Source organism: Pipistrellus kuhlii, unplaced genomic scaffold (assembly GCF_014108245.1).
Source record: "Pipistrellus kuhlii isolate mPipKuh1 unplaced genomic scaffold, mPipKuh1.p scaffold_m20_p_32, whole genome shotgun sequence".
Taxonomy (NCBI): Eukaryota; Metazoa; Chordata; class Mammalia; order Chiroptera; family Vespertilionidae; genus Pipistrellus; species Pipistrellus kuhlii.
In genome coordinates, this window is record NW_023425532.1 from 1,535,199 (window position 1) to 1,547,254 (window position 12,056).

General features: G+C 48.5%; 1 protein-coding gene across 1 annotated transcript; it reads right to left on the bottom strand.

Annotated features, from left to right (window-relative positions):
* Nucleotides 1-1,674: 1,674 nt before the first annotated feature.
* On the bottom strand, nucleotides 1,675-11,401 carry FTSJ1 (FtsJ RNA 2'-O-methyltransferase 1). Its single transcript, XM_045570401.1, has 13 exons — nucleotides 10,987-11,401; nucleotides 9,482-9,624; nucleotides 9,138-9,207; nucleotides 8,918-9,011; nucleotides 8,284-8,362; nucleotides 6,764-6,816; nucleotides 6,625-6,678; nucleotides 6,436-6,538; nucleotides 6,250-6,333; nucleotides 5,055-5,158; nucleotides 4,776-4,964; nucleotides 4,515-4,556; nucleotides 1,675-2,006 (listed from the first exon to the last, which is right to left on the bottom strand). The coding sequence occupies exons 2-12, from the start codon at nucleotides 9,600-9,602 to the stop codon at nucleotides 4,524-4,526; spliced, it is 984 nt and encodes a 327-aa protein (XP_045426357.1). The 5' UTR covers nucleotides 9,603-9,624; nucleotides 10,987-11,401; the 3' UTR covers nucleotides 1,675-2,006; nucleotides 4,515-4,523.
* Nucleotides 11,402-12,056: the final 655 nt, after the last annotated feature.

A 12,056-nucleotide genomic window follows, 5' to 3' on the forward strand; every position in this document is an offset into this window, starting at 1 on the left:
CAATGGAAAAAAATATCCTCGGGTGAGAATTCACACACACACACACACACACACACAGAGCAAAAAACACACTCGGATACAAACGATTACTATTAAACCAATTGAGTAGTACAGGGCTTCCTCTAAAAGTTAAATAGCACTACCACATGATCCAGGAATCCCGCTTCTTGTATTTATCCAAAGGAGATGAAAACACTATCTCAAAGAGATAGCTGCACCTCTATGTTCACAGCAGCATTATTCAACACAGACAAGATATGAAAACAGCCTACGCGTCTGCTGGCGGATGGATTGGTACAGAAAATGTAGTGTATGCATCCAATGAAATACTAAAGCTGCAGGTATGCCCATCCCACATAAGAACTGACTGCTAGAACGTGCAGCCATAAAAAAGGAAAGCCTGCCATTTGTGACAATATGGATGGACCCTGAGGGTTAGGATTAGGGAGCTAAGTTAGACAAAGACCAAAGCCAGGCGATTTCATTTATATGTGGAATCTTTAAAAAATGAACTCAGAGAAACGGAGACCAGATTGGTGGTTGCCAGAGGTGGGGGTGGGGTTAGGGACCTGGGTGAGTGGTTAAAAGGTACAAACTTCCAGTTATAAATAAGTCATGGGAATGTGATGTATAGCATGGTGACTATAGTTAATATGGTATTGTGGTCCGTCCAGTGTGGCTCAGTGGTTGAGCGTTGGCCCATGATCCAGGAGGTCACGGTCCGATTCCCAGTCAAGGCACATGCCTGGGTTGTCAGCTTGATCCCAAGTGTGGGCTGTGCAGGAGGCAGCTGATCAATGATTCTCTCTCATCATGGATGTTTTTTTTTCTTCTCTCTCTCTTCCTCTCCCTTCCTTTGAAATAAAAACATATTAAAAAATAATATGATATTGTGTATTTGAAAGTTGCCAAGAGAGATCCATCATGCCAAAAAAAAATATCCATCATGCCGAAACCGGTTTAGCTCAGTGGATAGAGTGTCAGCCTTGGGACTGAAAGGTCCCAGGTTCGATCTGGTCTAGGGCATGTCCCTTGGTTGTGGGCACATCCCCAGTAGAGGGTGTGCAGGAGGCGACTGATCGATGTTTCTCTCTCTCTCCCTTCCTTTCTGTAAAAAATCAATAAAATATATTTTAAAAAATACCCATCAGAGAAAAAAGATTTAACTCTGTGAACAGACATTTCACAATATACTATGTGGTAAACATTTCACAATATGCATACATATCAAAGGATTATGTTGCACATTTTAAATTCATATGTCAATTATATCTCAATGAAACTGGAAAAATTATGACCATCCATATTAATTTTTTTAATCCTCACCTAAGGATATTTTTTCCATTGCTTTTCAGAGTGGGAGAAACATCAATGTGAGAAACATCAACTAGCTACCTCCCACATGCATCCCAACTGGGGGTGGGGAGTGAACTTGCAACCCGGGTACATGCCATCTGCGGTGCTTAGGTCAACACTAACCACTGTACACACCAGCCAGGGCTGCCGTCTATATTAAAATGAAACAACATTGGGATGTAATAATAGATGGCATTTTTATTAATAAATCAAATGATAAAATATCCCATGATTCGAATGTGAACAATACTTCATGATGCAATGTCTACTATAAAAATGAACTGATCTGATTTGGTTTGGCAGAAAAGGTGCAGGCACTGCTTTCATAATCATGATTTACTGCTAGAAATTCATATTTGGGAATATAGCTAAATTTTAGTCATATTAGTGAAAATAAAGATGTACTATATTCCTCCATCCAATTCCTGGATACCCCTGGGAAGACTCAGAGAAGAGGTAAGATCTCAGTCAAGAACCCCTTCTGTAGTTCAGACGAACATTCCATGATGTTCTTTCCTGGCTGTGTTCCTGGTGGCCATTGCAGGTTCCCACTGGAAGCCCAGTGACGAGATATTTGAAAAACAAGGTCATTAACACAAGTTCTGGCTCTCCTGACGACAAAAAGCTTCCACGTCGTCGCAGACTGCCAGCTATGAAAAGGGCAAAGAAAAAGTTTTAAACAAAAATGCATTTCCCACCAAAACTGGTTTGGCTCAATGGATAGAGCGTCAGCTTGGGGACTGAAGGGTCCCAGGTTCGATTCCGGTCAAGGGCATGTACCTTGGTTGCGGGCATATCCCCAGTGGGGGGTGTGCAAGAGGTGGCTGATCAATGATGACTCTCTCTCATCGATGTTTCTAACTCTCTATCTCTCTCTCTTCCTCTCTGTACAAAATCAATAAAATATATTTTAAAAAAATGCATTTCCCCACTTTCTTTGGTGAAGTTTCCTCCCTACTTTTACTTTATTATAATTTTATTTAAAAATATGTTTTTATTGATTTCAGAGAGAGAGAGGGAGATACAGAAACATCAAGAATCATTCATTGGCTGCCTCTTGCACGCCCCCTACTGGGGGTTGAGCCCACAACCCAGGCATGTGTCCTTGATGGAATTGAACGTGGGACCCTTCAGTCTGCAGGCTGACGCTCTACCCACTGAGCCAAACCAGCTAGGGCTCCTCCCTACTTTTATTATAAGCATACAGAAAAATGCATAAAATACATATATGTTCCGTTTAATGAGTAATATTAGGGTCTTATTTCATATAATCATAGGATATTCATTCTCGTTGTTGATAATGCTCTGCTGTGAATAAACCATGATTTAATAAATCATTCTTTTTATTTTTATTGATTTCAGAGAGGGAGAGAAATATCAGTGATGAGAGAGACTCATTGATTGGCTGCCTTCTGCATGGCCCCTACTGGGGATGGAATCAAACCAGTGACCTTTTGGTTTCTGGGTTGATGCTCAACCGCTGAGCCACACCTGGCTGGGCTAACAATCTATCCTTCAGTTGATGGATGTTTGCACTGTTTCTAGTCCCGGGGAACTATAAATAGTGCCAACCAGGAAATTTTAGTACTTATTTATAAGCCATTGTCAGGGGGGATGTCCCTTAACTTGGCCTCAGGATGAGAAACTCTGGCCCTACAGGTTTAGTCCACTCTGCTACAGGTAAACTGGCCCCTCACTGCTCCCTTGCACACCAGGCACAGTTCCGCCTCAGGGTCAGCCATTGCATTTGCTGTTTCCTCTCCCTGGAATGCTCTCCCTAGGTAGGTGCATGGATTCCCTCCCTCATCTCCTTCAGGTCTCTGCTCAAACGCTACCTCAGTGAGGCCTTTCATGCCAACACTTTTAGAAAGTGCACACTCCCACCCCCAGAATTCCTGATTCTCTTTACCCTGCTTTATTTAAACTTTTTTCATAATCAATATTTAAAAAAATATTTTTAAAATTGATTTCAGAGAGGAAGGGAGAGGGAGAGAGAGAAACATCAATGACGAGAGAGACTCATTGATTGGCTGCCTCCTGCATGCCCCCTACTGGGGATATGGCCCAAAACCTGGGCATGTGCCCTGACTGGGAATCGAACCCTGACCTCCTGGTTCAGGGGCCAATGCTCAACCACTGAGCAACACCAACAGGGCCAATATTACTTTTACATATCATATATAAAATACTAGAGGCCTGATGCATGAAATTTGTGCAGTAGGCCTTCTTTCCCCTAGCACTCCATACTCCATGATCTCCCTCACAGCCCCGGCACTGTCTGGAAGGTTGTCTGGTCTAATTAGCATATTATGCTTTTATTATTATAGATATCTACACTAATAAAAGAGAAAAATGCTAATTGACCGTACCTTTGCTATACCCACAGCCAGAGTATGCAAATTAACCCAACAAAGATGGCGGTTAATTTGCATTCACGGAGGGAGGAAGGAGTGAAGACTGAAGACAGCATAGAAAGAAGAGGGAGGGAAAGTGGAAAGCAAGGCGGCTGCTGGAGGGAAAGCACTGGTGGCAGGTGCAGGGTGGGGCGGGGTGCGCAACGGCCTCAGAGGCGGGCGGCAGGTCGGGCTTGTGGGGTGGGATGCGCAGCAGTGCCAGTGCATGAGGCCACGGAGGCCGTGGCCCTGGGCGTGGTGGGGTGGGATGGACGGGCAGGAGAGGTGTGGGGGGCAGGAGAGGTGGGAGTCTTGTAGGAATAGTCCTGCAACGGGTCTCTAGTGTCTATATAAAACACATTATATTATAATGCAAACTGTATAAATACATAGTGAAATGCAAGCTATACAGGTGTATATATGTGTGGAGGGCAACTCCAGCATTCAGACTGTTTTATTTATTACCTGTTCCCCAATCTAGAAGCTCCACCAGGGCCATGGTATTTCCCTGTTTCCCCTACTCTACCTCCAAACCTAGAACAATGCCCAGCACACAGTACAGGTTTAATAAATGTTTACCTAATGCCTCAACATGTAATATGTAAAATGCTTAAAGCAGTTCCTGACATACAATTTCAGATGCTTAGTAAAGGTTTGCTGAATGAAATCTTATCAGTTGCTGTAAAAATGTCACAGGTGCAATTTACTGATCTTTTTCTTAAAGGTGTCCTTTACTCAAACTCTCAGATAAAAAGGCAGATTTACCTTGATGTGTTAAGGTGAACAATTCATTCCACCATCTTCCACCTACTCAAGGAAAAGAAAAGAGTCTCAGATGCTTGGCTAAGCTTTTCCATTCATTACAGTTGGTTTTACCCATTGATTTTTACAGCCATTGGGAGGCAGGGAAGAGAATTTTGATCCCGGAAGCCACATGATTTGGGGGCAGAAAGAGGAGTACTGGGAGGGGTCACTATGGGTACAGAGAAAGGGCACAGAAGTGCCCTGGGCCACATGTTTTCAAACCTCAGAGGCCACCAGGGTATGGCGCTGTGGGGCAGCCAGGGGAGTGTCCACTGTGTTGACGGGACAGCCCTGGGAGTGAATCTCCTTGGCCAGCCGCCCCTTCTTCTTCAACGTGCAGGCTTCCTGGTATGGCGGTGAGATGGGGGGCTGCGTGGGGGGCGTGTACTTGTACTCTGAGCCATCCTCCAGCTGCAAGGGCACACAGCGGGGAGATGGTGGGGATCTGGGAACCTACGAGAGCACCCACCCTCCTCTGCCTACTGTCAGTTGGGCACTCACGTCCAGAGGGTAACTGCGGTCGGAATCATAGGAGCTCAGGTCCCCACAGGCTACAAATGGCACAATGATGCGGGTGGGTCCATCTAATTGGTTGAGATCTGGATCTGACAAGCAGGGAGAAATAAGACAGGACAAGGCCGGCGTGCCTGGGATCGGTCATGAATTGGGCTGCAGCATGGGTGCCGAGGTCTCCCGTTTATCCACCAGCTACTCTCACACTCCTCCACCATGAGGTTCAGATCACTTTCTCAGGGAGGCCCTCCATGATCACCCCTTCTAAAATATCAGCCCCACTGTACTTTCTTTTAAAAAATATATATATTTTATTGGTTTTTTACAGAGAAGAAGGGAGATGGATAGAGAGGAACATCGATGAGAGAGAAACATTGATCAGCTGCCTCCTGCACACCCCCTACTGAGGATGTGCCTGCAACCAAGGTACATGCCCTTGACGGGAATCGAACCTGGGACCCCTCAGTCCGCAGGCTGATGCTCTATCCACTGAGCCAAACCGGCCAGGGCTCCACACTGTACTTTCATGTCTATCTGCCTTTCTATCATATACAGCCTGAACCTTGTCTCACTCAATCATGCTTGCTACATGAGCAGGCTCTGTGCCCTTTCCCACTCAGAGCCAGGTGAGTCCAGCTGGTGTGGCTCAGTGGTTGAGTATCAACCATGAACCAGTAGGTCACGCTTCAATTCCTGGTGAGGGCACATCCCTGGGTTGCAAGCATAGTCCCCAGTAGGCAGCAAGCAGGAGGCAGCCGATCAATATTTCTCTCTCATCAATGTTTCTATCTTTGTATCCCTCTCCCTGCCTCTCTCTAAAAAAAGGGCCAGGCATAAGAACCTCATGGGGCAAAATTCCCACATGGGTAGGGTTTCCACATGGGGGTGTGACTGAATCTTTTTAGGCTATAAACTCCTTAGGCAGGTGTCTCAACTGGGGCAGAGCTCAGACCTTCCTGGGACAGAATTTCACCAGGTCCAAGAGTAGTTATCACTAGAGGTCTGGGCTGAAGATCCTCCTGGGATATAATATCCAGATGGTGGGGGGATTTCCACCAGAGGGTGGGGCTGAGTCTCTAGGAACAGAGCCTCTACCAGAGGGTGAGGCTAAGAGTCCTCCTGAAACACAAATTCCACCAGGGGGCAGTGTCCCCAGGGACAAGCAGAAGGCTCTGGCTCTCACCGTAAGAGTGGTCCAGCAGGGGTTTGGTCAGGTCCGGCAGGAAGCCCTCCGGGGGGTCATAACCCTGACAGACGGCGAAGGCCTCTGTGGGTGAAAAGTAGAGTGAGGGGCGACTGTCATCTCCACCTCGGGGCAGGACATGTCCCTGAGATGGCATTGATCACCCAGCCCTTCCACCCCACTGACCGATGCTGGAGTTCCGGCTGCTCCTAGGCTTGGCACAGAGCACGTTGGAAAAGAAGACCCGCAGCTGGCTGTAGATCAGTGTCACATCCCGGCCTCGGAAGATCTGCAGGATGGAGAGGCGGAGATGGAGGCAGGAGGGCGACCCTCAGGGACCCATCTCTGTCCCCCACTAGGTTTCCCAAGGCTTACCTTGGCTACGAAGCAGCCCCCTGGCTTCAAGACGTGCGTAGCAATGTTTAGAGCCTGTGGACAGGGCAGATAGCTAAGGCTGAGGCAGAGAGAGCCAGGAGGGGGCCAAACTGAGGCAAGGGCAGCCAGGGTTACTCACGGCTAGGAGAAGCTGGGCCTGCATATACTCATCAACATCATGGAGGCCAGTTACTGCGGCAAGAGGAACGGCATTAGGGGGGCCATCCAGTTCTAGCTATCTTTTTGTCCCAGAGAGGTGAGAAGGCTAAACATTTTCCCGGCTCTCTTACTGCTAAGGTTCTGCATGCAAATTAATACCTTTTAACTAGATGCACATTCTGAGCTCCTAACCTCTAGGAGCTCATTTTAATTCTCAAAATAACCTTATTTGCAATTCTCTTTGTCATCATTTTTATCTCCAGTTCAGATTCTTAAACTCCAGACTCAGATCAGAGTTGACATCTGAGAGTTGAGCTGTTCAAAACCAAACTCCTGCCCTTCCTGCCCAAACCTGTTCCTCTCGCCATCTTCCCTGTCTCACCTGATCCTGCCAGTTGTTCAGACCAAAAACCTTCCTTACCTTTGACAAGCTCTATTCTCTCCTCACACCCATAGTCAAGCCATTTTGCAAATCCTGTTGGCCCTACTTTCAAGAGATCTCCTGAACTCACCCTCTTCTGTCATCACTACTGTCATCACTCACCTGGATTACTGCAATGGCCTCCTCCTCCCCAGGCCCCCCAGCTTACATCCTCGCCCCTCACACTGCTCACAGCAGCCAGGGGGATCCTGTCACAGCCCAGAGTCAGACATGGCCCTCCACTGCTCATCACCCTCTCACAGTTTTCTCCAAGTTCTTATCTCAGTGAAAAAGTCAAAGTTCTCACTGTGTCCCATGAGGATCCACATAAGGGTCTGTCCTTTTGTCACCTCATGACCTCACCGCCTACCACTCTCCTCACTCTGACCCAACCACACTGATCTCCACATGAGTGTTCACACACACCAAGCACCCTCCCACCTGAGGGCCTTTGCACAGCCTGGTCCTTTTGCCTGGATTGTTCTTCCTCCAGGCATGCCTCTGGCCCACTCTCTCACCTTTAGGTCTTTGGAAGACCTTTCCTAGCCACTTTATTTAATATTCTAATAGGTACCTCCTCCTTCCCCTTTTCATTGACTTCCCCATGGTGCTTATCCCTTTTGATATGCCACAGAGCTCAGTCATGTTTCTTTTCCATCTGCTCCCACTAGATCACCAGTTCTATGAGGTCAGAGATTAGTGGAGTTTTATTCACAAATGTTTTCCCAACATCTAGAACAGTGCCTGACACACAATAGGTGCTCAGTAAATGTGTGCTGAATGGATGACTGACTGACTGACAAAAATGAATGGGCTGTAAGGTAGATTGGAGAGCTTCAGAGAGAAGAAAGACAAGATATGAAAGGAGGGAAGGGTGGACAACAGACAAAACTAAAGTGGTAGGAGGGAGAAGATGGAGGCAGAGAGCAGGCAGCAGGGTAGGGAGAAGTTGCCAGATGTGGGAAACAGCTGACAGAGGAGGAGAGGCAGGGAGTTGACACGGTGAAAGAAGACATAAAATGGGAGATACAGAAAGATACACATGGGACCCCCCACCTGGTCTCCCAACCCGTGTTTACCATCGGGAGCCCCGTCACACACCACTAGGTCCGCGGGGCAGCCCTCAAAGTGCCGGATGATCTCCTTGGCAGTGGACAGCTATGGAAGAGAGGGCGGATGAGTAGCCCCAAGGCCCCCGCATGCTGTGGCCATCTGACCCCACCTGTCCATGGCCATAGCCCAGTGGTTGGCAAACTCCTTAGTCAACAGAGCCAAATATCGACAGCACAACGATTAAAATTTCTTTGGAGAGCCACATTTTTTAAACTTCAACTTCTAACGCCACTTCTTCAATATAGACTTGCCCAGGCTGTGGTATTTTGTGGAAGAGCCACACTCAAGGGACCAAAGAGCTGTAGTTTGCCGACCACTGCCCTAGCCCATAGGCCCAGAGTCAGACAGACGCTCATGCTTTGCCTGTCTAAGACCACACTTGGTCTCTGAAGACCCAGTCCCATAATTTTTTGCCATCTCTCTGGGATGACAGCCTGCTGGCTCTGTTTCTCTGCTTCCCGGTCACACTGTCTCTGGTTCTCTCCGGTACTTTATTTCTGTCTCTCTCAGTCTGTTTCTGTCTCTTCCACTTTCTGTAGCCCCCAGGTGAGAGGATCTTCACCCAGGAAACACCTCCCACACCCTCAGCCATGCTCTTACCTGGGTGATGTCCCCCTGGATCTGTAACACACCTGGGAGTGGAGCCATAGCTTGAAGGTCCACAGCCACCACATGGCCAGACCCCTGTGGACTCCTGTGGACAACATGACCCATGTCAGCCCAGTTTTCACTCCTGGCTCGCTGCACGCATCCCCTCCCCCCCTCGCCCCCGCACCTAACCTGCCCTCCAGGAAACCCCCATCTGGGACTCCACACTCACCCAATCTTCTGGCTCAGGACCTGGCTCCAGCTGCCCGGGGCTGCACACAGGTCAACTGCCCGTGTCACACCTGACCACACACAGGAAGGTGTAGTGTCAGATTCATCTACTGCTCCAACCCGGGGATCCTTCAAAATTCATCCCTCTCCCTTGGGGAGCTCTCACATCTATCTCTGCCCAGGGGCCCAAGACTTCTTGAGTATCCGCACACCTTTCTGCTTGGTCCCTGCCTCACAGACCTTTCTAGCTAGCCCACCCACCACAGATCGCTCTGCAGACCTAGTTCATTTGCCTGTTCCCTGTGCCTGCCCCATCCCCCAGTGATCTGCCTGGCAGGTGGGGACCTTGGAAGAGTTGGAATTCCTCATTGAGTTGTAGCAGCTTGAAGGCACTGCGGGCGCGCCAGCCATTCTCCTTGGCCAGGCGGTAGTAGACATCCCGCTTGTCCTTCGACGTCCGTCCCATCTTGCACAGTTTGCCCAGGAACCTGCCAACAGTAAGGTGATGCCATCCTGTATCAGTAACCAGGTGAGTGGACCACCACCTGACTCTGTAGGACAGTGAAAAACCACACTGGGCTCAACTGACCCATGTGACAGCTCACTCAGCAGATCAGAAGACTGGAACCCTGTCACCGATCCCACTGACCTCACAGAGCCTGAAGAACTCCAGACAGAACCCAGGCTCCACCCCTCCCTCCCACGGAACCCATCACTCACTGCACAGACCCCCCAAACCCCAAACTTATCGCAGAGATGAATCATTACTGATCCTGTCAGCCTCCACTCTTGTCACCCACACTCCACATATTCCACCCCAAGACTCTATAACCCTTCTCTGCCCACCTTATCCCCCTTAACATCTCACTGTCTCCCCAAATGTCCTCATTGCCCGTAGATTAATATAGCCCTATTCGTCCCTCATTAATCCGTTTCATCCCCCTTATCTTAATACTATCTCATTGTTCTCCCCACCCCCTTAATATCTCTCTCCCTACTAACTTTTTATTAATCCCTGAAATGATTAGGCCCCCAGTAATTCCTTTTACTACATTGTTATCAATACCCATTAATGCCTGGAGGATCATGGGCTATTAGTTCCCATTAAGCTCTCAATTGCTATGATTTATCAATCCCCATTAATTCAGCCCTCCAATTGATCTCTCATAGATCACACCATTTGTACCTCATAATTCCTTCATTACCACACACTAATGTTAATCCCGCATGATCAGTTTCCCATTCTCCCCTCACTGCACATTTTGCCCCCCCCCCAATAATTACTTGATGATCACCTCCCAACACTTACTATTACCCTTTCTTTGTTCAATTACCATTAATTCCTCAATGATCATACCATGATCACCCATTAAAAGCCTTTGACTACAATACTGTTTGTCTCTCATTTCCTTTTCTTGATCGCTGCTTTCATTAGTTCCTTGATCATGACCCCCATTGGTCTCTATTATTCCCTGCATAGCCTCACCATTATCTTTCCAGTTACCATGCCCCTGCACTCTTCATTAACCTGTAGAAATCATACCTCCATCACTCCCTTAGGGATCACACCCCCATTTGCCTTCCATTACCTTCTAGTTGCTTACTCTACCACCATCTCATTAACCAATGACTACACCCCCAGTGGCCCCTCTGTCACAGCCCCACTAGAGCTCCGTACGCTCATGCCTTCCCCAATGAACAGCCCTCTGGTCTCACCACTGTTCCCTCTGTAGTAACTCAAAGACCATGTCCCTACTGTGGCCTTCAGATCCCCCTCAGGGCGGATCCGCTGGTACCTGGACCCCTGCCTCCCCCAGCCCACCCCGCGATAGTAGTCCCCTTCTACTCGCAAACCTGGGTCTGCAGCCTCCCCGCTGTCAGCTGGCCAGACGACTAGCTGCAGCGACGACGGCGAACTTCTCTCCTTCCCTCGCGGGCGGGACAGTGCAGTCGTGCCTCAACTGCCCTCCGTGCCCCAGGGCCTACCGTAGCTTTCCAAGTGGGGAGGAGCGGGACGCAAGAGTGCGGTCCGCCAGCAGCCCAGTCCGATCGGTGGGAAATCTGAGTGTCTCAGTTTCTGCTCTTAGTTGCTCTGAGCGCCGATCGCGCACGCCTGCGGGCTTCAGCGGCGGGGCGATCCTGTCATCGCGGAATGCGGAGGCGCCCGCGAGGTCCGGACCGACCCGAACTTACAGCGCGTGTCCCGTCACCTTGTGTCGACGTAGCTGGACGGGAGGACTGCGGTTCCCAGCATGCAAAGGGTATGACCAAAGCTGCTGAACTCGCGCATGCGTGATGGAAACGTCACCGGGGACACACACACACACACACACACACACACACACACACACACACACACACACAAACTGCCTTTGTTCTTTTGTCCCAAGGCGAAGATCGGTTTTCTCCCCCGCTCCTTCCTTCTCAGTGGGCGGTGTGGACTACATTTCCCAGAATGCAACGAGACACGACAACACCCATTCATTTTAGGAGTGCCGCGAAGTGAAATTAGGGAGGGAATGTGAGTTCAAGTGCACTAGCATTTCACTTCCTCAACGTGATGCTGCCTGTCTTAGAACTTGTCTCTCCACCTGTGAAATGGGGAAATAAGTACTACAAATAAGATTTCACAGAGTTATCGGGAGACTAAATACCTCCGTGGAGGATTTTATAAGAGTTTTTCTTGAGCCAAACCGACAACATATGCCAGGGAGCAAGATCTCAAATGTTCCTGAGGATAACAGTTTTGCAGCTTCTTTTATGCATTTGAAACTAAGGAGCAAGCTTATATGGAAAATTGGAGAAAGCAAGGCAGGTGTTGCATTACAGGACAGTTAAGATTATGTCTTCTCTTGATGGTGAATACCCCCTTCGTAGGGTATTACTTCTGATATCTCAAAGATGTGTTAATCTAGATGCA

Excerpts from the sequence above, each read along its gene's own strand:
- FTSJ1 (XM_045570401.1), bottom strand. The coding sequence starts at position 9,602 with ATGGGACGGACGTCGAAGGACAAGCGGGATGTCTACTACCGCCTGGCC. Across the intron at positions 9,208-9,481 it reads GGAATTCCAACTCTTCCAAG|GTGTGACACGGGCAGTTGAC; the intron begins GTCCCCACCTGC and ends GTGTGTGGTCAG. Across the intron at positions 5,159-6,249 it reads CCTGCTGGACCACTCTTACG|ATCCAGATCTCAACCAATTA; the intron begins GTGAGAGCCAGA and ends CCTGCTTGTCAG.